The sequence below is a fragment of the Aplosporella prunicola genome, assembly GCF_010093885.1.
Source record: "Aplosporella prunicola CBS 121167 unplaced genomic scaffold K452scaffold_9, whole genome shotgun sequence".
Classification (NCBI taxonomy): domain Eukaryota; kingdom Fungi; phylum Ascomycota; class Dothideomycetes; order Botryosphaeriales; family Aplosporellaceae; genus Aplosporella; species Aplosporella prunicola.
The window spans coordinates 492,695-515,970 of record NW_022983537.1 but is presented as its reverse complement, the minus strand read 5'-3'; the positions used below and the strand labels follow the sequence as shown (position 1 = coordinate 515,970).

General features: G+C 56.5%; 11 protein-coding genes across 11 annotated transcripts; 4 read left to right on the top strand and 7 right to left on the bottom strand.

Annotated features, from left to right (window-relative positions):
- Positions 1–679: 679 nt before the first annotated feature.
- Positions 680–2,337, top strand: K452DRAFT_297071 (uncharacterized protein; the record flags this gene model as incomplete). The annotated part of the gene is made up of 2 exons (XM_033541984.1): positions 680–932; positions 983–2,337. The coding sequence occupies 2 exons, from the start codon at positions 680–682 to the stop codon at positions 2,335–2,337; spliced, it is 1,608 nt and encodes a 535-aa protein (XP_033399028.1).
- A 184-nt stretch (positions 2,338–2,521) lies between these two features.
- On the bottom strand, positions 2,522–5,233 carry K452DRAFT_268739 (uncharacterized protein; the record flags this gene model as incomplete). Its single annotated transcript, XM_033538905.1, has 1 exon — positions 2,522–5,233. The coding sequence occupies one exon, from the start codon at positions 5,231–5,233 to the stop codon at positions 2,522–2,524; it is 2,712 nt and encodes a 903-aa protein (XP_033399027.1).
- Positions 5,234–5,355: 122 nt separating this feature from the next.
- Positions 5,356–7,323, top strand: K452DRAFT_286145 (uncharacterized protein). Its single transcript, XM_033540240.1, has 7 exons — positions 5,356–5,477; positions 5,540–5,552; positions 5,604–5,638; positions 5,691–5,706; positions 5,756–5,921; positions 5,971–7,102; positions 7,173–7,323. Exons 1-7 carry the CDS (start codon positions 5,388–5,390, stop codon positions 7,290–7,292), a joined length of 1,572 nt encoding a protein of 523 aa, XP_033399026.1. The 5' UTR covers positions 5,356–5,387; the 3' UTR covers positions 7,293–7,323.
- A 701-nt stretch (positions 7,324–8,024) lies between these two features.
- Positions 8,025–8,542, bottom strand: K452DRAFT_297068 (uncharacterized protein; the record flags this gene model as incomplete). Its single annotated transcript, XM_033541983.1, has 2 exons — positions 8,025–8,312; positions 8,396–8,542. 2 exons carry the CDS (start codon positions 8,540–8,542, stop codon positions 8,025–8,027), a joined length of 435 nt encoding a protein of 144 aa, XP_033399025.1.
- Positions 8,543–10,632: 2,090 nt separating this feature from the next.
- On the bottom strand, positions 10,633–10,872 carry K452DRAFT_210549 (uncharacterized protein; the record flags this gene model as incomplete). Its single annotated transcript, XM_033536168.1, has 1 exon — positions 10,633–10,872. A coding segment is annotated over one exon (240 nt), but the record flags the coding sequence as incomplete, so codon positions are not given.
- A 999-nt stretch (positions 10,873–11,871) lies between these two features.
- K452DRAFT_225560 (uncharacterized protein) lies at positions 11,872–14,710 on the bottom strand (the record flags this gene model as incomplete). Its single annotated transcript, XM_033536762.1, has 3 exons — positions 11,872–14,036; positions 14,087–14,348; positions 14,408–14,710. Coding segments are annotated over 3 exons (2,730 nt in total), but the record flags the coding sequence as incomplete, so codon positions are not given.
- Positions 14,711–15,235: 525 nt separating this feature from the next.
- K452DRAFT_286141 (uncharacterized protein) lies at positions 15,236–16,476 on the bottom strand. The gene has a single exon (XM_033540239.1). It carries the CDS (start codon positions 16,169–16,171, stop codon positions 15,305–15,307), a length of 867 nt encoding a protein of 288 aa, XP_033399022.1. The 5' UTR covers positions 16,172–16,476; the 3' UTR covers positions 15,236–15,304.
- Positions 16,477–17,656: 1,180 nt separating this feature from the next.
- Positions 17,657–18,175, top strand: K452DRAFT_225060 (uncharacterized protein; the record flags this gene model as incomplete). Its single annotated transcript, XM_033536726.1, has 2 exons — positions 17,657–17,716; positions 17,774–18,175. The coding sequence occupies 2 exons, from the start codon at positions 17,657–17,659 to the stop codon at positions 18,173–18,175; spliced, it is 462 nt and encodes a 153-aa protein (XP_033399021.1).
- Positions 18,176–18,965: 790 nt separating this feature from the next.
- Positions 18,966–19,761, bottom strand: K452DRAFT_307459 (uncharacterized protein; the record flags this gene model as incomplete). Its single annotated transcript, XM_033543070.1, has 3 exons — positions 18,966–19,142; positions 19,203–19,442; positions 19,513–19,761. 3 exons carry the CDS (start codon positions 19,759–19,761, stop codon positions 18,966–18,968), a joined length of 666 nt encoding a protein of 221 aa, XP_033399020.1.
- A 981-nt stretch (positions 19,762–20,742) lies between these two features.
- Positions 20,743–21,945, bottom strand: K452DRAFT_247755 (uncharacterized protein). The gene is made up of 2 exons (XM_033538073.1): positions 21,225–21,945; positions 20,743–21,151 (listed from the first exon to the last, which is right to left on the bottom strand). The coding sequence occupies exons 1-2, from the start codon at positions 21,848–21,850 to the stop codon at positions 20,959–20,961; spliced, it is 819 nt and encodes a 272-aa protein (XP_033399019.1). The 5' UTR covers positions 21,851–21,945; the 3' UTR covers positions 20,743–20,958.
- A 151-nt stretch (positions 21,946–22,096) lies between these two features.
- K452DRAFT_286136 (uncharacterized protein) lies at positions 22,097–23,249 on the top strand. Its single transcript, XM_033540238.1, has 2 exons — positions 22,097–22,547; positions 22,767–23,249. Exons 1-2 carry the CDS (start codon positions 22,415–22,417, stop codon positions 23,024–23,026), a joined length of 393 nt encoding a protein of 130 aa, XP_033399018.1. The 5' UTR covers positions 22,097–22,414; the 3' UTR covers positions 23,027–23,249.
- The last annotated feature ends 27 nt before the right edge of the window (positions 23,250–23,276 follow it).

The following is a 23,276-nucleotide window of genomic DNA, read 5'->3' as shown; positions in this document are numbered from 1 at the left end:
GGCAATGATTTTCTTCTCATGAAGATTCGTGGTGGCCGTCGAGCAGGATACGCTGTTGGATTCTTGAGCACTCACTGCTCGTCGTTTTCGCCTTCGGTTGGTACCCGTTCTTGGCTTGGTTGATTGATGATGCATGCTTCTTCTTTTTCTTCTCTATTTTGCGCGGCGTCGGCGGCGGTTGACGGACAGAGATGGATGATTACCCCCCCGTTTTCCTTTGTTAGGTATTGTCGTTTTATGACGATGGCTTCACCAGCCTTTTCTTTTTCCTTTTCCTTGGTTCGTTTCTGATGGGGTTCTTGCTGCTGCTTGCTTGCTTGGCTGTTGCGTGTGGATGGACGGGATACCTAGGCTTTTTGGGGGATTTGGGAACGGAGGGAACGAGGTGTGCCAGGAGGGGGTAGCGAGTATACAATACAGTAATGAGACGAGCATGATGATGCGACCCGGAGCGCTAGCGAGATGTTGTTCGCACGGACCCTCGCCCGCCAACGTCGCTGCTTCAGTCAGCACCTCGGTCAGCACCTCGGCCGCTTACATCAACCTCCCGTATGGTAGGTGGCAGGTGAATGTCGTGAGTGCGCGTGAGGAAGAACATACATATACCGGGCCGTTGCGCGTCGCACAAAAGAGCTAGGACGTCAGCTAGGGTACAACGGGTAGGCCATCGATCAGCAGGATGCAGAAGCGCAAAGAGCGCACCGGCTCACTCGATGACGACAGCAGCGGCGCGCCAGCTACCAAGCGCGTGGCGCATGAGCAGGATGACGAACTGCCTGCTGGTAGCTTATACGAAGCGGAGGAGGATGCAGGTGCCGGACGCGACATCGCGGAGCTGGGGGGCGCGGCCGAGTTGCCGGCCGGCCGCGTCTTTTCCATCCAGATTGGCACGGAGCTGTTCAAGCTGTCGGGGGCGTCGATATCGTCGGATGGTGAGTACAAAGAAGAAAGGAAAAGGAAAACACAGCTAAGGCCGCCAGAGCACCCTCGTACTTCTCTTCGACCTTCAGCGCGCAGCCCACGCAAACCCTCTACATCGACCGCGACCCGGCCACCTTCCGCGACATCTCGCTGCACCTGCAAGGCTACCACGTCGTGCCGCGCGACTCTGCGCATTTCGTGCGCCTCTTCGCCGACGCCCAGTTCTACAGCCTGCCGCGGCTGGCGCACCAGCTGTGGGCCGGCGACATGCTCATCGCCGTCGGCGGGCGCGAGTTCCGCATCGCACGCGACCAATTCTCCTCCGCCGCGGCTGGGCCGGGCAACGAGCCCAACTTCTTCTCGCTGGGCTTCGGCCATTTCTTCAGCACGCCGCACGAGGCGTTCCCGGGGCTGGACCGCCTGCGCCTCCTCCGCCCGCCCAGCATCAGCCCGCCAGCCGTGCGGGGCCGCGACGCAGACGTGTTTGCGGAGCTGCTGAAACTGCTCATGGGCTACGACGTGCACATCAAGAACGCCGCGCACCGCGCCGCCCTCCTGCGCGACGCCCGCTACTTCCACTTCCGCGGGCTCGAGCAGCGCTTGCTGCCCTGCGAGCTCGGCTTCGACGCCCCCCGCCAGCGGGCACACATCGCGCTGCGCCTCGCGGACCTGCGCCAGGCGGGCCTCAGCGTCGTGCCGGACCCTGTGTCTGCCGTCCCTTGGCAGGGAGAAGCGCACTACGCCCGCCCGTACGTCGACGACGCCGACGCGCCCCGCGCCCTCGTCCTCGTGCTCCCGCCCCACGAAGCATTGCTGAACCCGCGCACGGCGCGCCTCCGCCTGCTGGGCGCTGCAAAGGCGCGCTTTAATGCCCTCTGTGCGGTGCTGGCTGCACGGCTGAACCTGCCGGCCTCGACGCTGCCGGCGCTGGGGCTGCTGATGCAGGAGGGTGGGGGAAGTGCTGCTGGTGCTGGTGCACCCCGCTCGGCGCTCGCGCCCGATGAGCGCGCGGGCGTGCGCGTCGAGGTGGGCGAGGAGGCGTGGTTGGATGTCGATGGGGCGGGGGCGTGGTGCGAAGACGACGACGGTGGTGGTGAAGGTGGAGGTGAAGGTGAAGGGAAAGAGGCGAGTGCGCCGCTCCGCCCACGCCTACGCTTCGAGGGCGGCGTTGCGCCTGCGACGTTTGCCCGGCGGGGAGATACTGCTACTGAAGAGGGCAAAGACGACGAGTGGTGGACGGTTGCGCGCAGCCAGTGGCGCGTGCGCGTCGTGCCTGGCTGTGGCCGTGATGGTGATAACAACGGCAATGGCAATGGCAATGCCCGGCCAGAGGTCGTGTTGCGCGCCGTCAGGGTCGAGGTGTTTACGTGTGAGCGGGCGAGGAATCGGACGAGGGCGTTTTTGGAGGAGGGGTAGGGTTGATGAGGATTGTGGTTATTGGGAAGTGTATATCTCTTTTTTTCTTTATCTTTTTATTTCTACTTCTTTTGTCAGTGCTGCGTGAATGGCAGCAACCCTGTACAGGGATATGATACATAAATCCATACTACCTACAGCCAACATCACCCCGTGGTATACAACATCATACACAAGTCCTCGTCTACCTCCCCCGAAACCTCTGATCCAACATCCTCAATATATCCAGCCCCCTCACCTTGCCATCGTCCGACCTCGGCATAAGCGACATCTTGTCCTCGACCATGCGCCAAAACGCATCGACGACAGTCGGCCTGGTGGGCTGCAAGCCGGCGGCCACGACGCCCTTGCCCTGCATGACGTCGCGCACGAGCTCCAAGAAGCGGTCCCAGTCGCCCGCGAACGCCAGGCAGCGGCACAGGAGGTCGAGGGCGACCCAGCCGGGGCTCTTGCCCTCGCGGCTCATGCGCGACAGCGTCGTCATGGCCTTGCCCAGCTCGCCCACGTGCGCGTACTTTTCAATCATGCGGTCGTAGAAGATGGCGTCGACGGGTATGGCCTTGGCCTGGATCTCGCTCCACAGCGCCTCAACCGCCGCAAAGTCGGGCGCCTCGGCCGCGTCGAAGTAGTGCGTCAGCAGGATCGTGTACACGTGCGGCGAAATGGGCACGTCCTTTTTGCGCATGTACGCCAGCACCGCCGCCGCCGCCGCAAAGTTCTTGTGCATCTTCAGCAGCCCGTCGACCAGCGTCGCGAAGACGAAGGCGTTGGGCGTCAGCCCCCGTTTCTCCATGTTCTGCAGCACCGACAGCACCTTGGTGTTTTGCACCTCGGGGCCGGCGTTCTGCACCGTCGGCGAGCGGAAGACGCTGTTGAGGATGATGGCAAAGGTTGCGACATCGGGCGCCACGCCCGCCTCGTCCATCTGCCCCAGCAGCGTCATGGCTTCCGTCGAGTTCTCGTTCCGCAGCGCCATGCTGATCAGCGTGTTGAACGTGACTACGTCGGGCGGGATGCCAAAGCTGCGCGCCCAGTTCAGCACCCGCGCCAGCTCCCTGTGCAGGTTCCGGCGCGACATGACCGTCACCACCGTGTTGATGACCTCAATCGTCGGCCGCGGCGGTAGCTTCGTCTCCTCTGCCTCTGCATTCGCCGCATCTGCCGCCGCGCCGCGCTTTTTCTTGCCGCTCTCCTGCGCCCGCTTCGCCGCGAGCCAGATCTGCCCCATGTCTTCCAGGCACTCCATGGCCCGCCGCGTGTTGCCCGTCACCATGAAACCGTGAATGCGCGTCGACCAGGCGAACGCATCAGGCTGGATGCCCGAGTCGAGCATCCTGCCCCACAGCTGCTCCAGCGTCACGCTGTCCCGCGCATTGCGACACCCCGTGAGCATGGCCGTCCAGGCTCGCACGTCCGGCCGCACGCCGTTGGCCACCATCGTGTTCCACACCTGTATGGCCTGCTGCGGCTGCCCGAACTGCATCATCTTCTCCAGCACTAGGTGGTAGATGCGGTTCGGGATCACGATCTTGTCCTTCTGCGCCAAATCGCGCGGGGGGAACGTGTTGCGTGCCTGCTCCCACAGCGCCCACACACGCTCTGGCTGCTCCCCTTCGGCAGCCCGCGCAATGCGCTTGTAGAAGGAGGTATCTAGCCTCTCTTCGTCCGTCAATTGCCGCTCGTCTTGGCCCCTTGACCGGTTGGCCGTGCCTAAGATCCGCACCACTCTCTGCCCAGAGTTCCGTAATCGCCCTATCACGCCGTCCACTTCATGCCTCGTTACACCGTGATTGAGCAGATAGTCCTCCATGTCCGACGTCATCCTGGCCACATTGGACATTGGCACAAGATGCGCAATGAACTGGGCAAAGGGACGGTATTCCATAATCGCGCTCTGGGGGATTCCGAGTGGATCATCTTCGCGGGTAAGCATGTCGAACGTCAGCAGCGCAGACATCCCTATCATCGATGGGGTAAGTAGAGGGAGCCGAGGCAGGAACATTTGCAGCCGCTTCTCGAAACTCTCCGTGTTGTTCGCACCAGTAGTCGTCTTGGTTAATTCAAACGGGGGAGGGAGAAACGACCACTCCTCGCCGTAGGCCTGCACTGCGATGTGCGCGATCTCCGGCTTCGCCAGCTTACCGTATTCCATGTAGAAGGCGCGCCAGAGCACCATCAAGTTGGCCAAGGCCTCTTGCGGCCGCTTTCGGTCTGCAGGCGGCGTTGTGGCCGTGCGGAGGACCTGTGCTGCCAAACATGACAAGGCCGTGTCCCAGAAAGATTCACGCATTATCCCCAGACTGTTGTATTTTCCCACCAGTTCAACCGGCGACGGCACGTTCGTCTCGCCGTCTTTGTCGCACCATTCCCTGAAGGCAACGGTCAGGAGGTTGCTGAAAACATTGCCCTTGAGGACCTTGAGGAGATCTTGCAGCGAGGGCGCAGCCAGAGCCGGGCAGTCATTGCTGGTGTAGTGGGCCTGAAAGTAGGCCCACGCCTCGCCGACTGTGCTCTCGGGGTTGTTGAGGATCTCATCGAGTCCCACAGCAATTGCTCCGGGGGAATGGAGTAGTCCTACACCCGGTCGCCTAATGGGTGGAAATGCTTGGGTTGGCTGCTCGGCCTCGGGCTGATTCCAAGGCGCTGAATATCGAGACGATCCGCCCTTGGAGGCGTCCTGGAGCAGATGGGGAAGTTTTGTCCCCGGTGGGGCAGAGGGCTTCTTCTTCTGAGGAACATGGTCGAGCTTGGTGGGCGGTTGCTGCTGCTGCTGTTGGTCGGCGGCGGGAGGTTCGGGCTTGGTCTTGGCCAGGGAGATGAAATTGGCACGGGAGGATGGCTGCAGGCTGCGGTACAGGCCATGGCGACAGCCCGGGCAGACGTAGGGACGACGCATGCTGGAGGATTGCGGGCGAATTGAAGGCAGAGGCGAAAGATTGGCGGCGTGTCGGCGTCGGGGATCGGGGGTCGGCAACGTCGGGTCCAAGTGACAGTGACGTGTGGCGGATTCGTGAGGTGCGACAACAACACTGGAACACCTATCCCTCGCCATGACGACCCTCGCCCCTCGCTCGCCTTATTCGCAGGCAGACCTTGATGCCCTCTACCCGGCCAATCTCCAGCTGCAGCTCGTCCAAGTGGTACCGTTCCTGCTCCGTCGTCGATAATCCTTCTCCGTCCGCATTCTAACTGCCGCCTATAGTTGCTCCGCCATGGTTCATACCTCTACCTCCTCGCCCCGGGATAACTTGCTCATGTCACCGCAGGCGAACGAAGCCCTGTCTCTCCGCGCTTCCGCAATGTGAGTTTTTCTACCATCCGTGACGATACAAGGCTGATCATTCCACTCGCAGGCAGGACTTCCCCCTCGTACGTCAATTCCCACCGACGCGCCCCTTCTCATATTAACCGCGAGCAGACTGGCCTTACTGCAACTCGGCGCGCCAATTGACTAGCGTTATCATGAGCACAAAGGACTGGTCGCAATGGGGCGAGCTGAAGTACCGGAGGAGGCTGGAGACTTTCGGCGCTGATGACGGCCCTGTGGTGGCGTCAGGCCCTGGCGGAGAGTTTGATGCCGTATGGTGCGCATAGTCATTTCCCGGAAGCGGCCTGTCAACTGACTCCGTCCAGTCAACCAGGCGAATTGACCGACAAGGGCCGCGAGACAACTCTCGCCCTTGGCGAGCGCCTGCGGCACCTCTACGTCGACCAGCTCAAGTTCATGCCCCGCTTGATCTCCGACAGCGACATGATCTACCTCCGCGCGACGCCCATTCCTCGAGCCCTCGAGTCCGTCCAGCAGACCTTCTTCGGCCTCTACCCACCCTCCGCGCGGACCGCCGATTTCCCCATGCCCACGATCTTGACGCGGTCTCCTGCCGACGAGACACTGTACCCCAATGACGGCAACTGCAGGCGGTTTGCTCAGCTGAGCCGGGCATTTGCGGAGCGTACCGCTGACCGCTGGAACGACACTGATGAGATGGAGTACCTGAACAAGCTCCTCTCCAAGTGGATGCCAGAGAGCTCTCCACGCGTGGCCGTAGACTCCCACCCCCGTCTCTCAGGCATCATGGACACCATCAACAGCACCTTAGCCCATGACAAGCCCACCCGCCTGCCCAAGGAGTTCTACGACCCCAAGGGCCGCAAGATCATCGATAAGATCGGCGTCGAGGAGTGGTACAGCGGCTATCAGGAGTCCCGCGAATACCGCATGTTGGGAATCGGCGGGCTGATGGGCGACCTCACATCACGCATGACGGGCTCAGTCGAGCGCAACGGCAACGACGGGCTAGTCGAGATCGGCGGCGAGAACGGCAACCTCGGCGGCGGGCGCGGTGGCGAGAAGAACATCAAGTTCGCCCTGTCTGGGTGCCACGATACGACTCTGGCGGGTGTGCTGGCCAGTTTGGGTGCCTTCGAGGGTGAGGCCTGGCCCCCCTACACCAGCCACATCGCCTTCGAGCTCTTCCGTAAGACGAACCAGGGCGCTGTGGCCGCCCGCCCGCCGCAGCCAGAGCAACGGGCTGAGCCTAAGTCTCAAGGATGGTTTGCTAGCTTGTTTGGTGGTGCTAAGAGCGCCGGTGTCTCTGCGCCTGAGAGCATCGCGCGTAAGCGTCTCGATCAGCTGACGGAGCAGCAGCGCGAGAGCCTTGATGAGTACTTTGTTCGCGTTAGGTACAATGATCGCGTTGTGTCGGTGCCAGGATGCAAGGCACCGGGCAAGCATCTCGAGGGCGACGAGAGCATTTGCACGCTGGTGAGTGATTACCTCTTGCCGCTGAACGTATCAGGTAGATGGTGCATTTTTTTTACTAATGCTTTGGTAGGCCGCGTTCAAATCGATTGTCGATGCTTACACTCCTAAGAACTGGAAGCGCGCTTGCGCTTCGAATCTTGACAAGCCGGCTTTTCCGGCCAAGCTAGAGCCGGCGGGATATGAGGAGTAAGGAAGTAGATGAATGGGTAATTGAAGGTGGTTATAGTGCTGCCATAAGGCGGGAATAGATAGATGATGGTGGGCCTGAGTGGACATAACTAATTTTCTACAGAACAAAATAGTAGATCTGCGATGCGATGTGGTGCACGGATGTGTGTGCTGTTGTTAAGAGCATGGATGTGTGCATGTAGACTTGTCGTGCTGTTCTGCTAAGCTGGTGGTAGGTAGTGCATGTCCTCGGCCTAAGAACAAAGGGTGTGAGCAGGTTTGCATCTGTACAAGACCTATCTCCACGCCACCTACATACAGTCAAGACTGGCTAGAACGTCTGAGCTAATCATCAGCATCTGACTTTTAAAGAGCAGTTCATCGGTATGTCTAGCCAGGGTTTGTGCGGCCTTTCGCACACTTTAGTCGTTATGCGTTACTCCTATGGATAAAGCAGTGTTATGTCCAACCAATGATGACAGGAGGGCGGATTGTAGGTGATGTCCTTTTATGGGTCGGGAGATGCTGTCATGGTCATGCGTTGGAGTTAGTCTTGACTGTATTGGCAGTGCGCTTTGAGGCTCCAGACCTTACGCACATGTGCACATAAAGTAGGGGTTGAATTGATGTCGCTATCACCCAGTTAGCAAAGCCTTTCCAAATATCCAACGGCCTCTAACGCAGCCTCCACTCGCGTACATCGACTCAGCCTTAGCCTCAGCGCAGCTCGCTCGCTCCTCTCGCTCCATTCACTTCACTTGCCCTCCCGCCCCAGTAAAACCTCCAGGCTCTCACAGCTCTCGAGCAAGCGCCTGTCGTCATCCATCAGGCGCCGCATGGCCTCGATCCGCTGGCGCGACTCGTCGCGCATTTTCTTGACGGCGTGCAGGTCTCTGAAGACGGTTTCAGCGGTGGCAGCTGGTTGCTGCTGCTGCTGCTGTTGCTGGGTTTCGCCATCGCTGGACGCGCCGTCGCCGTTCTCTGGCGGGGTGGCGTGGTTGTTGTTATCCGGGGCGTCGGGGCTGCTGTGCTTGCGACTCTCCTGCCCATGTGAGAGTGTGGTGTGCCTGGAGACGGTGGTTGGTTTGGGAGTTGGGGTGTGAGCGGGGGAGGGGGACAACGTACAGCTTGCTTGACTTGGGTGATTGCGGCTGCGGCGGCGGCTTCTTGGGGGGTGAGCTCGAGGTGGAAGGAGGGGGGGTTGTCCTTGTTGTTTGTGGGGTTGGCGGGGTTGGCATGCTGGGCGCTGGCCTGCTGCTTGGGAGACGACATGGTTGTTGTTGTTGTGGTGGTGGTATTGGCGTCGAGAGGTGGGTTGCGTTGGTGGAGGGTGAAGGGTATCCTGGAAGAGGGGCTGTTACGCACAGTTATAAGAAATTTTGTTTGCTTCACATGGGTGACTGGTTATTAAATTAACATGAGCTTTGCCGAGTGTGAAGCAAGTCCTTTGACGTGCTTCCGGGGTCCGTAAGCACATGTGTATGATTCAGTGAATGATTGTTCACCCAACGCGAAGACAGCTCGATTCGAAGCAATGGCCTCCCGGGGTGGCTCGCTGCTACCTTCAATGATACACCGTCCAATTTAGAAGGCAGTGGCTCTAGAGCGGATATCCAGGTTCGGCGCTAGGACCTATAAAGCAGTTTAACCAACTCCCCCATCATCCAAAAGCGTGTGTGGCGTACTCGTCATTTCCACGCTCGCAGCTATCAGAGACCATTAGATGCCACATTCAGACAAAGTTCCAATGTTCGATTCCCTGACTGACCATTCTTTAGTTTCCATCTCTAGGGCAAACTCGATATTAATCTGGCCCTTACCTCAAGTCACCATGGAGACCTGCACCAAGTCCTAAGACCTGCGTGTACCCCTAGGGTACTATGGACGGGCGGTACATGCCGCACCAGGAACTATCCTACCCCTGTTCATTACTGCCATTCCGAAGCTTTCTCCCGGTTAGTCGTCATTACGCCCGGCCCCGATTCGAGATCAAATTTGGGGGGAGTATTCATGAAGTGTGTTCAGGGGATCGTGCCCTGCCTCACGGCGGGGATTCGCGATATGTAAGTGTATAGATATCCGCTCTATGGTCTCTGACAGCTGCCTTCTTTTTTTCTTTTCTTGTTCCTAGTTGTTGAGTACCGCCTTTTTGTTTTCTTTGTACCTGTGACAGAAAAGTAGATTACCTGCAAGAGCGGGAAAGAACGAGAAAGCACATATCTGTATGTTGACCGTGCAGAGCGCGACCCGGTGAAGCTAAGTAGTATTTTACCGGTAGAAACAGGGTAAAAGAAGGTCACTACACCTAACCGTTAGAATTACTGAAGGGGTAATGGCTACCATTGTGGTGCAAAACCCCTCGATATAGCACGCTGATAGCGTATAATCCAACGACAAGGCCGAGAATGCCTTTGTCGGACGGTGTACCCGGAAAGACAGGGAGGCAATCGTCCTCAGTGTTGGCTTCTTGCCACATGGCCGAGAGACTCCGACAAACAAACATCACGAACTGTTCAAATCGAATCAGCAGTGTCGAGTTGTTTACTACTCCAGGTTCGTACCGGGTGACATTACCGCTATAAACGAACATTGAGTATCTAGGATCTATGTCAATGTTGATCGATGTCAAAGAAGTCCATGTTTATGTGCTGCTCTTAGACCATCCCAGCAAAGCCCGCCAGATTACTGAACGGCAGCCATTTCCCGGCACCAAAGGGCTATTATGATTAAACTCCAAGGAAGCTTGCTCACAGCCTCCTGAAACCGCTCGCATAGGACAGATCTGAGTGTGAATATCGTCGGTAGCTAGTATATTATAAGGTGCTAGAGATACATAATCTGCTGTCAAGTTGTTATCGTGCCATATGATCATTCATTCTACCACCCTTCCATCCCCCAAAACAAGATTTTGAAAACATGCAGGCCCAAAATAAACGGCAACTGCGGAGAGACAGGTATGCGCGGTGCGGTGCAGGTGTGGAAATCTAAAAAGAAAAAAACAGATCAAAAGAGCCGCCCAGTGGTACCCACCTTCTAATGCAATCATCGATCGAGAGTAGAGACCTAGAAACGAATGATCCGCCGATGGTCCCTTTCTCTCGCCAGGACCGAACAGCCAGAATATAGAAAAAACGCCGCCTTTCTTGATGGAAAAAGCTTTTCCTTTCCTTCGTGTCCCCTAAAACAAAAAACAACAACAAAAAAAACAAACAAACAATTGGTATCCCTTTTTCCTGTCTGAATCCGCCATATGTCACGCGCCGTACAAATATAAAACACGGCAATGAGATCTGTTATTACTTCACCCTTCCTGTCACCTGGCCGTGCGGCACCTGATCCGCAGTGCCGCCGTTCGCCTGCCAGTTGTCCAACAGCCTGCCGACCTCCCTGAAACTGACCGGCTTGGTCATGTAGAGGTCGAACCCAGACGTAAATGCCTCGCTTTGGTCTCTGCCACTTGCCAAGCCCGTCAAAGCAACAATCAGGCTGGGCGCTGGCCGTTGCATAGGTGGCAGTTCATCGCGGTATTGGGCCTCGATCGCGCGGATGCGGCGTGTTGCCTCAAAGCCGTTCATGATAGGCATGCTGATGTCCATGAAGATGATGTCCGGCGGTTTCGATGGGGTTTGCGATATCAGCGACGTGAATACAGACACGGCTTGGGCGCCATCTTCGGCCGAAGATACGTTGGAGTATTTCCGCTTTTTCATAAAGGTTTGAAGCAAGCGGAGATTGACTTTGTTGTCATCAACGCAAAGAAGACGTGGATGACGTGGCGTTGCTGGGGTTGTCGGCGGTGTGCCCTTGTTTGAAGCATCAGATGGTGTGGGCGTACTAACTGCAACGCCGATGTTTGTCATTGGCGATGCTGCGGGCGCTTCGTTGGCCTCTACTTCTCTTGGTGTCCAGGACATTGTTCTGCTATGTTCGAGATGAGGTCGACTTGTCGTAAATGAAGGTGACGTTATGCCGTCACTTATTGGCGAGGTTTCGGGGAAGGGGTATTCCTTTTCAGCTGGCACCTCTTTCTGAGGAGACGGCAAGGTGTCCAGTGCCATCTGAGCTCCGATGCTTTCCTCTTTGCCCATCACACCTCCTTGTTGTAGAACCGCCACAACCGGCGAGTTCGGATCTTGGGTTTCGAGAGTGAGTTGGTCCACATGTGTAACAACGTCCTCGACTGGATTGGCTTCAACGTTCTTTACAGGTTCGGATGTGTGTCCCCGACCTGCAGCACATTTTGACCGATGCTCGATTAGGTTCTTCATAGCCCGTGCCAGTTTATACGGACCGCAAGGCCGGGAAATGAACTCGGAATGCCCAGACATCAAGAGGATGTCGGTAGTGGAAGCATGCATTGAAGCGCTTGCGCGGACGATTGCCAACATAGGGCTATTCGGGGCTGAAGAGCCCGCAAGCGGGCATTCTTGTAGCAAATGTGGCAAGTCAACCTCATCAAGAAGGATGATATCGGCTTTCTCCGAGGGAGACCATTCCATTACATGTTTGAAATTGTACCAGCCTTGAAGATAGTTGACAATGGTGGTCCTGGCGATATTCATTGCGTCGACGACCGTAGGGTTTGAAACTTCGTCATAGTCGTTCGGCCGGAACACGGCGACGGAAAGGCTGGATGCCATTTGCCTAACATTCACAATAGTGTTGTCGATAGGCCGCTCGATTGCGCTGCTCGCAGATGCAGGCGTCGAAGTTGACGAAGCGCTTGAGCCGCTGGGCGAGCCTCTGACGACCGGCAAACGGACCACCACTTCTGTGCCTGCTCCAAGTGCTGATCGAATCGTGATTTCTCCATTGAGCATATCAACGATGGATCGTACAAGTGAGAGACCAAGGCCAGTTCCTGGGTTGAGAGGCGATTCCTGGGAAAATGGAGCGAATATCTTCGTCTTCAGATACTGTGGCGAGATTCCCTGTCCGGTATCGGAGACCGTAAGAGTGGCGACACTCGATGTAGGCGTCTCATGAGTGTCCGATTTGACAACCGCCGGAGTCTCAACTTCCGTCACATCCAGCTTGACTTTGATGTATCCAACCTTTGTATACTTCAACGCATTGCCGAAGAGATTCATGACCACACGTCGGAAAGCTCCAGGTTGAGTGATGAAGTTCCAGCGATGTGGTGAGATGTCGATAAATATCTCAACCTCGGGTCTAGTTGCGCGAGTTATGCTTACAGCGGATTGGCGGCGTTCCATCCGACATGATTCGTCCTGGGCGGGGTTATCAGAGGCGAAGGTGGTAAAGTCCTTGAAATTGTGCCCTAACGCAACGCCTTCAACAACCTCTTCCGTGACGGCCGCCAGGTCGATGGATTCGTAAATGTTTAGAGACGCTTGTTGCAACATCGGCATTTTTGCAGCAGCAGCAGTAATATCTTTCCGTGACCTTTTCGCCTTGCGAATGTTCCTTTCAAAAGTGTTGATCTTGGAATAATCGAGGACCATGTTGATCGTATCGAGCAGTGTCCTTGCACAGCTATCAGCTGTTGACACCAGAGTCTTCTGGTAAGACGAGCATTCGGTATCTTCCAAAAACTCGCACGAAGCGAGGATACCATGTAGCGGAGAGCGTAGCTCGTGCGAGATGGAACCGATAAAATCGCTCTTTTGCTGGTCTGCGGCAAGGATTGCCAAACGTGAAATCTCCGTCATCAGACAGTTGCAGAACGCTATCGCGTGGAGGAACTCCGTGTTGTGCGAAAAGGAACGGTAATCGTCGTTGTTGTAAGCGAAGCAGGCTGCCCATCGAGATGATGTCACATCCCACAAGGGAAGGAAGATAATCTGGCGAGCATTTGGGAAGGCTCTCATGAGTATGGCCGACTCAGTCTTGGAAGCCCTCCCGTGTCTCATGCTGCCTACGGTAAAGGTTCCATTCGACTGGACTTCATCCCCAGAGGAACCGCTGAAATTAACTCCGTTGTCGTCGAAACTATACAATTTTCCGCGCGGGTGACGCCTGATCAATCTGGCAAGATCAGAGGGAGACAAAGGTACAAAGGACGGGCGAGGGGACGCTGGAGATTCGTCGTTCTCTCCACGCATTTCTGAGAACGCTAGCAACTCGGAGAATTGACCAGCTTCAAAGTAAACCGTCGGGCGACCACCAGGAGAATATAAAGGTTCTTTCGAGTTCGCGCTGATGTGATCTGAGGATCTCTCAAAAGGCATAGGGGGACGGCCGTTGCTTGATGGTAGCGCGGTACACGTATTCATAAAGACAACGCCACCTCCACTTTCAAGAGACAAGGATTCCCGCAAAAGCTCCGCCGCTCGTTGGAATGTTTCGATGCGATCGTCGGCGCCGACTTTTGACTCTGCTGGTTCCGACTCACTTTCCGAGGATTCCGAATCGCCGTCTACTGAGGCAGTCCGTCGTCCTTGAGATATGACGCTCTGTCTGCCGCTACTTTTGCTTCGTGATCCAGGGGTCGATGAGCTACGGGGCGAAACTCTTGCTTTCGGAGACCTCGGTGCTGTGGTTGCGACTTTCGGACTGGTCGATAAAGATGTTCGGTTGTGCCCGTTGCTGCAGCGCAATGTAGCACGCTCGTCATCTGCGGTGTTCTTTCGAGGCACATTGCTGGTGTTGAAGCTGGCTGAATGCTTCAACCCCCCTCGAGACTGGTACTCGGGGTCAACAAAAGCAGAGAGACGCATGTTCATGTTGACGGCGCGTTTGCGGTCTTCCTTCTCTTTCAAGAGCTCCAAGTGTGACATGACGTTCGTGGCCATGACGGAAAGGACTTCTACGAGTTAGCTTCAGCGCGCTCGGCCGCAATGCCCGTTGACTCACAATTCCTCTCAGAGTCGGACAAGGGCTGGCGGACCTTGTCGTCCATGGCGAAGAGCGATCCAATGGCGACGCCCTTTTTCGTGCGGAGCGGCACTCCAGCATAATACCTGAAGTGGGGCGCGCCGGCAATGAATGGAAGGGAGTTGAAACGGTCATCTCGGGCCAAGTCCAGGACCTCGAAGCAGACGTCGCCGCCGTCCTCGGCGGGCTGCTGCTGAATGGTGTGCTCGCAAAGGCGGCCTGCCTTGGGGACGCTGACACACTGTCGCGCGAATTAGCATGAGAACTCCAGGGAGCAAGAGGTCCAGGTTGGGGCCATACTCCGGCCCAGATGGCATCGTTTGGATCGTCATGCTCTGCGGTGTTGGCGATGTTCAGAGTCTTGGTGCCCTCGGCAACGAAGTATTGCGTGTCCCGGTCCAGGAAGCTGATGAGGGCGCGCTGGGTGTTGAGGCGCCAGGAAACCAGCTGGGCATACGCGGTGAGGACAGTGTCCGGAGGGGCGGAGCGAAAGGCGGTGTTGTCGAGGGGCCGCGGGGGCTGGAAGTACTTGTACAGCTCGCGTGCGCGCAGGACATCGACGCCCGCAAAGCCCGCGCTTCTATCGGATTTCCCGGGGGACATGGCCGCGGTGAATGAGGCGTCTGGGACAGGCTGGGGCCCCAGAACTGGCAGCAGAAATTCCCCGACGATGGAGATCCGTGTTAGCCGTGTTAGGGCCGCACGACTGGAATCATGAGAAGCGGTTGGGCTGAGGGGAGGGGTGCGGAGAGGGCGAGCATTGCGAGGTTCTTACAGCACGAGGCCGTTGAAGTCTCTTTCGCCGCCGCCATCGCTGGGCGTGGTTTGCGCTTTTCGCCCTTCGGGACAGGGCATTGGCTGGAGGGGCGTGTGGTGGTAGAGCGGTCCAGGCCCACCGTTGCACTCTGACAGCACAGCGATCCCTGCAAGCAAAAGGTGGCCACTGTCCGAGCCGGGTCCGCCGCTCAACTGCCTCTTGTCACTGCCCTCCTCAGGCGTGCCATGAGCGCCCGGTCAGGCCATTGCACACGGCGTCCGACTGTCAGCCCTGCTCTACTGCTGCATTAGGCTTCCCCGATCTCTATATAATTTTCATAAGGTAGCCTCATCATTTCGGCCCTTTCTCCACCCCAAACCTGCGCGTCCATGATGTGCTTTTTCGCCGCGTTGCCATTGGCTTCCTTCGCCCGACGCCACCTAGCTGTCGCGCCCCAGCTGGCACTGCCGGCACTCGAGGTACAGCGCCGCGCAGAACTCGCGAATCGGCTGCCATCCTTGCGCGTCGTCCACGGCCGTGTGCTGCCCAGGGCACTCCCATCGCCATCGCCCTTCCCCGTCCCGCTGCAGGTGATTCTCCCCCAGCGACCATGACTCGATGCCGAATGTGATCCTGTGGAACCGCGGCTGCTCCAGATCCTTGAACTGCTGCGATACCTGACTCCACAGCCAGAGTGGATTCCACATCCGGTCGGGCACCGCGTGCACGTGTAGCTTGAGGCTTTCCACCTTCGCCATCGATGCTAGATTCCTCGATACGCGATCTCGCAAGGCCCATTCCCTCGGCATGGAGCGGGGGTCGCGCGAGCCGAGCATCGCCGATGTCGCCACGATGCGGACCTCACACTTCCTAATCCGTCGCATCGTCTCCGCCGGCAGAGGCCACAGCCGCGCTTCCTTCTCGTTGGACCGGTCGATGGTGAGCTTAAAGTTTGCCTTTTTGCAGAGCACCTCGACAAACTCGGCATGCAGCTGCCGGCTGGCCAGCAGAATGCCGCATTTGGTATACGCCGGCTTCCGTTGTTGCAGAAACCAAGCTAACGATCCAGGCCGCCGCCGGAGGGCTAGAGGCGCTGGATAGACAGGGTCACTTTCGACCAACTCTTCGTACACCATATCCCGAATCTCCGCCGGAAGTTTGGTGAAGCCGAAGGAGAGGGTTGGTGAGGCGGCCTGGCGTTGACGAATCTCTCGTACGAGAAGTGGGAGGGACAAGGCCGCGGCCAGGGCCAACGTGCCCAGAAGGACAGTCCAGCTCTCAAGGGAAAGGTCGGCCAAGCGTTCCATGGTTGGGGAGCGAGCGATGGAGGTGAAATGTGGTGCGAGCGCAAATGCAGGTGTAGTAGTAGGTGCAGGTGGGTTTGTTGTCTCCACGTAGAGTACTCTACTCATATGCAACGCATGGGTGCTGCTGCCTGGGCGCCGAGTCAGCCACAGCCACACAGCCACAGCGCGCGCTGTTTCATGTGCTGGTTGGTGGGAAGCCAGGGCACAAGGGGAGGGGGCGCAACCCCAAAAACCGGACAGACCGGCTGGAGCAAGAAGTTGTGGTAGACGCTACGGACGGCCATTGACGCAAGAATGGCGCGACCAAGATCCAACTGGGTGTCTGGGTCGCTGGGCTGGGGCCCCGGGGTTGGGCTGCGACCAGATCTGCTGCTGAGTAAGAGCCGATGGGAGAGAAGCCTCTCTGGATCTTCCCGACATTTGGCCTTAACCTAACTTCACTCCTGGCTCTTTGTCGCCCAAAAGCCCCCGCAAGGCGCTTGGGCACGAGTAGTGATTGCGAGTGGATTGCCTAGCCACTCTCACCGGTCTGCTGTACTAATCGACACACACGAGACCATGACGTTCCCGCCAACCATCCGTCCCCTACCTACCTATCAGCAAACACGTGTTGCGCGCCCAGGGCAAGAGCTCGTCCAGGCCGGCCGTGGAAGCCGACAGAAAGCGGGCCTAGGTACCTACCGAGGAGTGTTCTAGCCATATCCATCTCAAATACAAGCCAACCCACTTGAGTTCATGCAACCATTTGGAAGCAGGTAGAAAGAAGCAGCGCGCACGAGTACATATGTTCCCATCCGTCTGACCAGGATCACGCGTCTCCATGGATCCATGCCGAAACCCCCAAGCCTGCGTTTCTTGGCGCCCTCTGCCAAGCTTCCGTTGGTGTCTCCGGGGGGGCTGATCATTGGCTAGTGTGATCACGACGGGTTGTGTTGCGAGTGAGCCTGCGACTTCATACCAAGATGCTGATGCTGTCGTAGTTGTTCATTCTTGCTGCGTCTTCCCGACAGATCGGAGATTTTCCTTGTCAGCTGACGCAACAACGACAAAACCTGTCCGCGCCCTTGCCTCACGGGCTTCACGGCACGCATACATCGACGGCGGGAGCCAATCCCAAGACTTGCCGGCCCTGGCTATGCCGTCCGATTCGACTTGATTCTGCCCACGTAGAGTATTGATTGGAGGCTTGCTGCATGTGAAGTCATGGCAAGCAGTGCGCAGGGCCAAGAGTGTCACAGAACGCGCAGGATGGGGAAGTCGAAGTCGAGGGGGACGCGTCCTCTACGTGGCTTCCCGCAGCAAGTGACGTGACCTGATTTGCTGCTGCTTGATTCAATCAATACTTGGTACTTCTGCTCTTCCACTGCCAACTTCTCCTTCACCTCGCCCGTCCCTGCGACAAAAACTCCTTCGACTTCACAACCTCGCCCGTCCCTGCAATAACCCCTCCGACTCACCCAGAAGACTCCCTGCGAAAGTAGCACGATGATCATCTCACGTGTCGTCTCCCTCTTCCTGCGCTTCGGCCAGTTTGTCTGCGCCGCTGTAAGTGATAGCGCCCTCGTCACGGCCTTGCGACGGTCCAGCTAACGCCAGATGAAGGTCTGCCTTGGAATCTCTGCGCACTTCCTACACGAGTACTATGAATCTGAGCCGCACACTGGACCTAACGGCCGTGAAATCTACACGATCATCATCGCTGCCCTTTCCCTCCTCATGTCACTCGTCTGGTTGATTCCCTTCACCTCCACCTTCTTCCACTACCCTTTCGACTTCCTCCTCTCGCTTGCCTGGTTCGCAGCTTTCGGTGTTCTTGTTAACTGGGTTCACCGCGCTAACTGCGGCGGCGCCTTCCATTGGGGCGGAATCACCCACAACAACTACTGCAGCAAATGGAAGGCCAACGAGGCGTTCGCCTTCATCAGCGCCTGCTTTTGGTTGGCCAGCGCTATTTTGGTAAGATTAGAACAAACGCGACCTTCGTATAATTTGCGCATCTTCTAACGCTTTGGCCTTATTATAGGGTGCCTACGTCTTCCACCAGCGCCGCCGCGAGGGTCGCGTCGTTGCTACGGACGGCACTACGTATGTGACTACCATCCACTCTTAGTTTCTAGTGATTAGCTGACCGCGTTGTTGTAATAGACGTCGCCGCCGCTGGGGCCGCTCTGCTGTCTAGACAACGGCGCGCTACGAGTACGACTTCCGCGAATACACCAATCATCATGACAACAGTTTCAAATTGCATCACACTCATTACCTCGATACCCACGATACCCCAGGAACCGGTCATGTGCGGAGCTCGGACAGAATGCGGGCTTTACGGTTGCGATGCTTTTTCTTTGGCTAATTCTCTTTTTCTGGCGAACAGAAGGCAGGCACGGTGTCGGATGTTGCATTCAATACATCAGGCAGTTTAGCATGTGGCCTTCTCGAGTTTGCAGCGTTTCTTCTATTCCCCAAAGTTCACAGAGGCCTAACCGGCTTGGCATAAGTTGCCAGGCTAGTAGTCCGGATAACTTGAATAATAAAGCACATTGGCTCCTAACACCGGCGTCCCGCCACAGCCCATGATCTATCACAGGCGTTATCTTTGATCCCAGGCTCGTGTTCGACAAAACCGCGTGATCCCAGCGCCTAAGAAACGCGCCAAGGAGCATCAAACTCATATAAAAAAGTAAAAAAGCGCGACCCCGCACATCGACGGGCCGAAGCAAGGATGCCGATCAGCGGGAGCATCAATCCGCCAAGCACGCCTCAACTCCGCAAAAGCACCACAAGCGCCACCGGAACCTTAGTAGTTCACGGGCTGCACCTGAACGTGGGGCTCCTTCATCTCGACGCTACTAACATCCTCAAACTTACGTTGCTTGTGCGCACTGTACTTTTCGACGCACCAAGTCACAATGGCGCCGACCAGCATGGCGGTTTGCAGCAGGAAGATAACAAGGGTGGTATAGAGGGCGAATTTCTACGGTAACGCGGGTCAGCTTACTATTGGAAAGTGGGCAAGAGGAAGGTTAAAACTTACGCTCTCGGTGCACAGACGCCCAAAGTCACCGTTGCTGATGGCGGACGCCAGGCGGCCGGAGCCGGGTCCGGGCTTCTGGCCCTTGACCTTGCACGTCCAGGTCTGGATGGTTTCGGTGTCGGGTGCCGAATGGTTGATAACGTGGACGTAAATGACGGTGATGAAGGAGATGAGGGCGGAGGGGAAGATGAGGGTGATGGTGATGAAGGCGCGGAGTGTGGTGCGCTCAGTCAGGTTCAACTGCCACAGAAACAAGTGTTAGTTGATGCGTCTCTTTCATGAAGTGCGGGGAGGGGGGAGGGGCATGTACCTTTGGTAGGAGGCACAGGGCAATGAATGTAAGGTTGACCACCGTCGCCACAGCGCCAGCGCCAATTAGGACGTTGGTTCCGCGAACGTTGAAGTGCGAACTCCAGAGCGGTAGCCACCACGGGTTGGTCGAGTATTGTGACCGGTACACGTCAAGCGTGTGGCCTGCTGTGCCCATAATGGCAACGCCGAAAGCCAGGCACAGGCCGGCGATGCTCAACTGAGCTATTCTGAAGTGTGCAGGCTGCATCTTGAAGGAAGAAAAAGAAGCGTAGATTTGGTGAAGAATGAGCTTAAAGGAGATATACGATTTTCGAAAGAAGATAGAAACGACGAACAAGAGCAGTTATGAGGCACTGCCTTCAAAGAAAAACAACCAGGCTTTTTCACCCTGGAGTGAGCAGGTGGAAACCTCTTGAGCACACCACACCGATGATGACCTCGTCCCAGACATCAAAGGAACCGCGGAGTTTAATACGACACCAGCCCTGCCGACGCCCGCGATCAAGCAGACCGAAATTCCAACCCTCCTCCACAGACAGGGCGCTTACACCACCCACGAGCCGACATCCGGCCGCCTCGCTGCAAGTGGACTATGCAGCTTCGCGCCCCATAGCAGCGCAGCGCGTCCAACCACACGCGCAGGGCCGCACAAACCCGGCCTCAAACCTGTCCACAGGCGTCAACCTGCTGCGCTAAGGGCCGGGGCCGTGGATAAGCTTGGGCTAGGCGCGAAAGGCTTGACTGCTGCTGCTGCGAATCAGTGGCCTGATACGCCCTGCTGCGGAGCGACGCGCAGGGGTGAAGTGGTCGCTGCTATTTGCAGCCCGCTGCGTGGGCGCTTGGGTGGGTGTGGTCGTTTGGGAGGCCTTTTCCTGCTCACGTCCTGATTCGTCGGTGCCTGCGGACTGCGGGCGCTTACCTTTGGGGTGGGGACGTGCGCGCGTCGTGCTAGGCTGCGGGGTGTTTGACGGCCACTGTTTGATGTACAGGAAAAGTGAAAGAAAGAGCGAGGAATTGTGTTATGGAGAAAGCCATGCGATGATGAGAGGTGCGCCTCCAGTGCACAGGCAGTTGGAATTCCTTTCCCAAAAACTGCACTTACCTTACGTCACTACAAATACTACTATATATATAAAAATATATATAGATATCTCAAGCACTGTGTACTACAACATCTCCATATCTGGAAGAATGCATGCAAGCAATCAATGGTTCGGTTGAACACGTCCGTTTGAGGTAAGTCGTCTCCATGCAAGATACCCGTTCTACTCATGTACTGGGATTTTCGCGCCCATACCCATCTAGCACGCATACAGCCGCCATGTAACGGACCGGAAACTTCAAGGAACCAACCATGTAATGCTTATATCCGCTAGTTCATCGCTACTGACCCTACTGAAACAAAACCCCACATAACTCTATCCGTGATGTCTCATCAGATCATCTACAGTTGCCCCGTGATACTGCCACCGATCGACCACTTGCTCTTTTTGGGCTTGGCAGACGCCTTGTTCTTGCCTTTGGATGGTCCAACCATAGGGTGTTCCATTTCCCACCGCTCGTCAGCCTTGTACGCCTCTATAGCAGTGTCTAGGTTATAGTCGGCTTGTTCCAGATACAACAATGCGATGTCATATCTGTGTTTGTTCGTCAGCTTATAATTTCTCAAAGCCGTGACTGACGGCTTGCGGCTCTAAAATTAAGACTTACTCGGCAACTTTGCAAGCAACCATCCATCTCCGCACTTTCGCTTTCCGCGCTTCTTCTTCCTCTCCTTCGACCGGCCTTGGGCTTAGACTAACACCTCCCTTGTAGTACTCTCCTGGTATGAGGATGGCCTTTCGACCAATCAGCAAATGGTCCGCGAATAGTTTGTTTGTTCGCCGCAATGCGTCGGCTGGTACTCCATATCTCAGTGATAAATTTAGTATGGAATCCTCATCCTGGTTGACAAAGTGGAGCACATCTGGAGCCGGCTTCTGTGACTTTTCTGGCGGAGGCTGGACCGGATCATGCTTCGAGTAAGCAGGTGGTCTTTCGTCCATGCCAACTGGTGCTAAGATTGCATGTGCTGGTCTAGGAGAAGCAGGTGGCGAATATGCCGGTGGCTCGCGGAGGCCTTGAGGAATGACGGAAGGGGCCGAGGAGATCTGGCAGAAGGGACAGTAAGATGCGAAGCGCAGGTTATCCGTCATGCAACGGGCGCATATGGCACGACCGCAGCATTCAAGGCGGCGCTCATAGCGGGCTGGCTTCTCGGTCTTCTCGTCATATGTAGGAGGGATGGAGGCCAGCAGGGTGGCGCAGGTGCAGCACGCTTCTTCTGAGAAATGCATGGTGGGTGGGATATGTACAAAGAGAGTAGATAGAAGTACGAGAGGTAAACTAGAAGTATCGCCTCCCGAGACCACTACTGGACCCTGATGTTGTTGATGACGCCTGCGACCTGACAGGTCCATCCCTTATCGTTATCGCCAGACAGTCCGAGGGTCGCACGCGTCGGTGCTCGGGCCACGACTAACGCTCGCTTAGCCGTGCGCCCACTCAACCTCAGATTTTGCTCTCGTGGAACTTCCTTCTTCGCGCCGCCGACAACTAACGACCAGCACGCAACGTCTATCTTCTCCCGATCTCCTCGAGGTAGGTCACGAATGACATGTATTCAGTGCGAGTGCCCTTCAGGTAGCCAGGTGGAAGCAATCGTCGCGGACTCTGGCGCGGAGCCAGCGTCGCGTGACGATACGTTCCCTCCTACGCGACAGAGCTGAAGAACCCTTTTGGTCTCGCTACCTGGGGGCACTCTTTGCGCTCTTGGCTTCTGAAGGCTGACTTTTGTTTTCGCTGTACAGATACCTCAATTGCACCGCGCCATCTGAGAATCTCCTTTTACAACCGCAAAAATGGTCAAGACTAGCGTGCTCAACGATGCGCTCAACGCCATCAACAACGCCGAGAAGCAGGGCAAGCGCCAGGTTCTCATCAGGCCTTCCTCCAAGGTCATCGTCAAGTTCTTGACCGTCATGCAGAAGCACGGTATGTCGACTTTTCTTCGCCTCGACTTTCCACGCACCCCTAGCCCTACACAAAGCCCCCTCCTCGGACTGATAACTACCCAACTGTTGGCTTTTGCTCCACAACTTTTGGGCTTTAAGTGTCCGAGAGATCAACATCTGCGAAGATCTTACACGTTTCTTGACTTAATCGTGATTTTCAACGTTTAATCTTCCGCAACATACTGACGTTCTGTCTCAGGCTACATTGGCGAGTTCGAGGAGGTTGATGACCACCGCAACGGCAAGATCGTCGTCCAGCTTAACGGCCGTCTTAACAAGACCGGTGTCATCTCCCCCCGCTACAACGTCCAGCTCCGTGACCTTGAGAAGTGGGTCGTCAAGCTCCTTCCCTCCCGTCAGTTCGGCTGCATCGTCCTCACCACCTCCGCTGGCATCATGGACCACGAGGAGGCCAGGAGGAAGCACGTCGCCGGCAAGATCCTTGGTTTCTTCTACTAGAAGGTCTATGCGCGTCGGTGTTGAGGATATCCGGGGTTCAAAAGTTAGATATGGAACGGCGGGCCGTATCGCAATTGCTGTCGGGTTGCACCAAGGGCGCTACGGATAGCATTGGCAATACCACCAATATTCAAGTCGCCTTGGAAACTTCTTCTCATATGGATCAATTGTAAAGCGTGCCTGTGATCGTCGCGTTCATCTCAACAAAAGGGCAATAGGAGCCTCACTTTTTCGTTAGCATGACGTTTGC

Bases quoted from the DNA above. Each gene is read 5' to 3' on its own strand.
- K452DRAFT_286136 (XM_033540238.1), top strand. From the start codon at position 22,415: ATGGTCAAGACTAGCGTGCTCAACGATGCGCTCAACGCCATCAACAAC. The intron at 22,548-22,766 runs GTATGTCGACTT...GTTCTGTCTCAG, and splicing joins GACCGTCATGCAGAAGCACG to GCTACATTGGCGAGTTCGAG.
- K452DRAFT_286141 (XM_033540239.1), bottom strand. From the start codon at position 16,171: ATGGAACGCTTGGCCGACCTTTCCCTTGAGAGCTGGACTGTCCTTCTG.
- K452DRAFT_286145 (XM_033540240.1), top strand. From the start codon at position 5,388: ATGACGACCCTCGCCCCTCGCTCGCCTTATTCGCAGGCAGACCTTGAT. The intron at 5,922-5,970 runs GTGCGCATAGTC...GACTCCGTCCAG, and splicing joins GGAGAGTTTGATGCCGTATG to TCAACCAGGCGAATTGACCG. The intron at 7,103-7,172 runs GTGAGTGATTAC...ATGCTTTGGTAG, and splicing joins ACGAGAGCATTTGCACGCTG to GCCGCGTTCAAATCGATTGT.
- K452DRAFT_247755 (XM_033538073.1), bottom strand. From the start codon at position 21,850: ATGCATTTCTCAGAAGAAGCGTGCTGCACCTGCGCCACCCTGCTGGCC. The intron at 21,152-21,224 runs GTAAGTCTTAAT...GAACAAACACAG, and splicing joins GTTGCTTGCAAAGTTGCCGA to ATATGACATCGCATTGTTGT.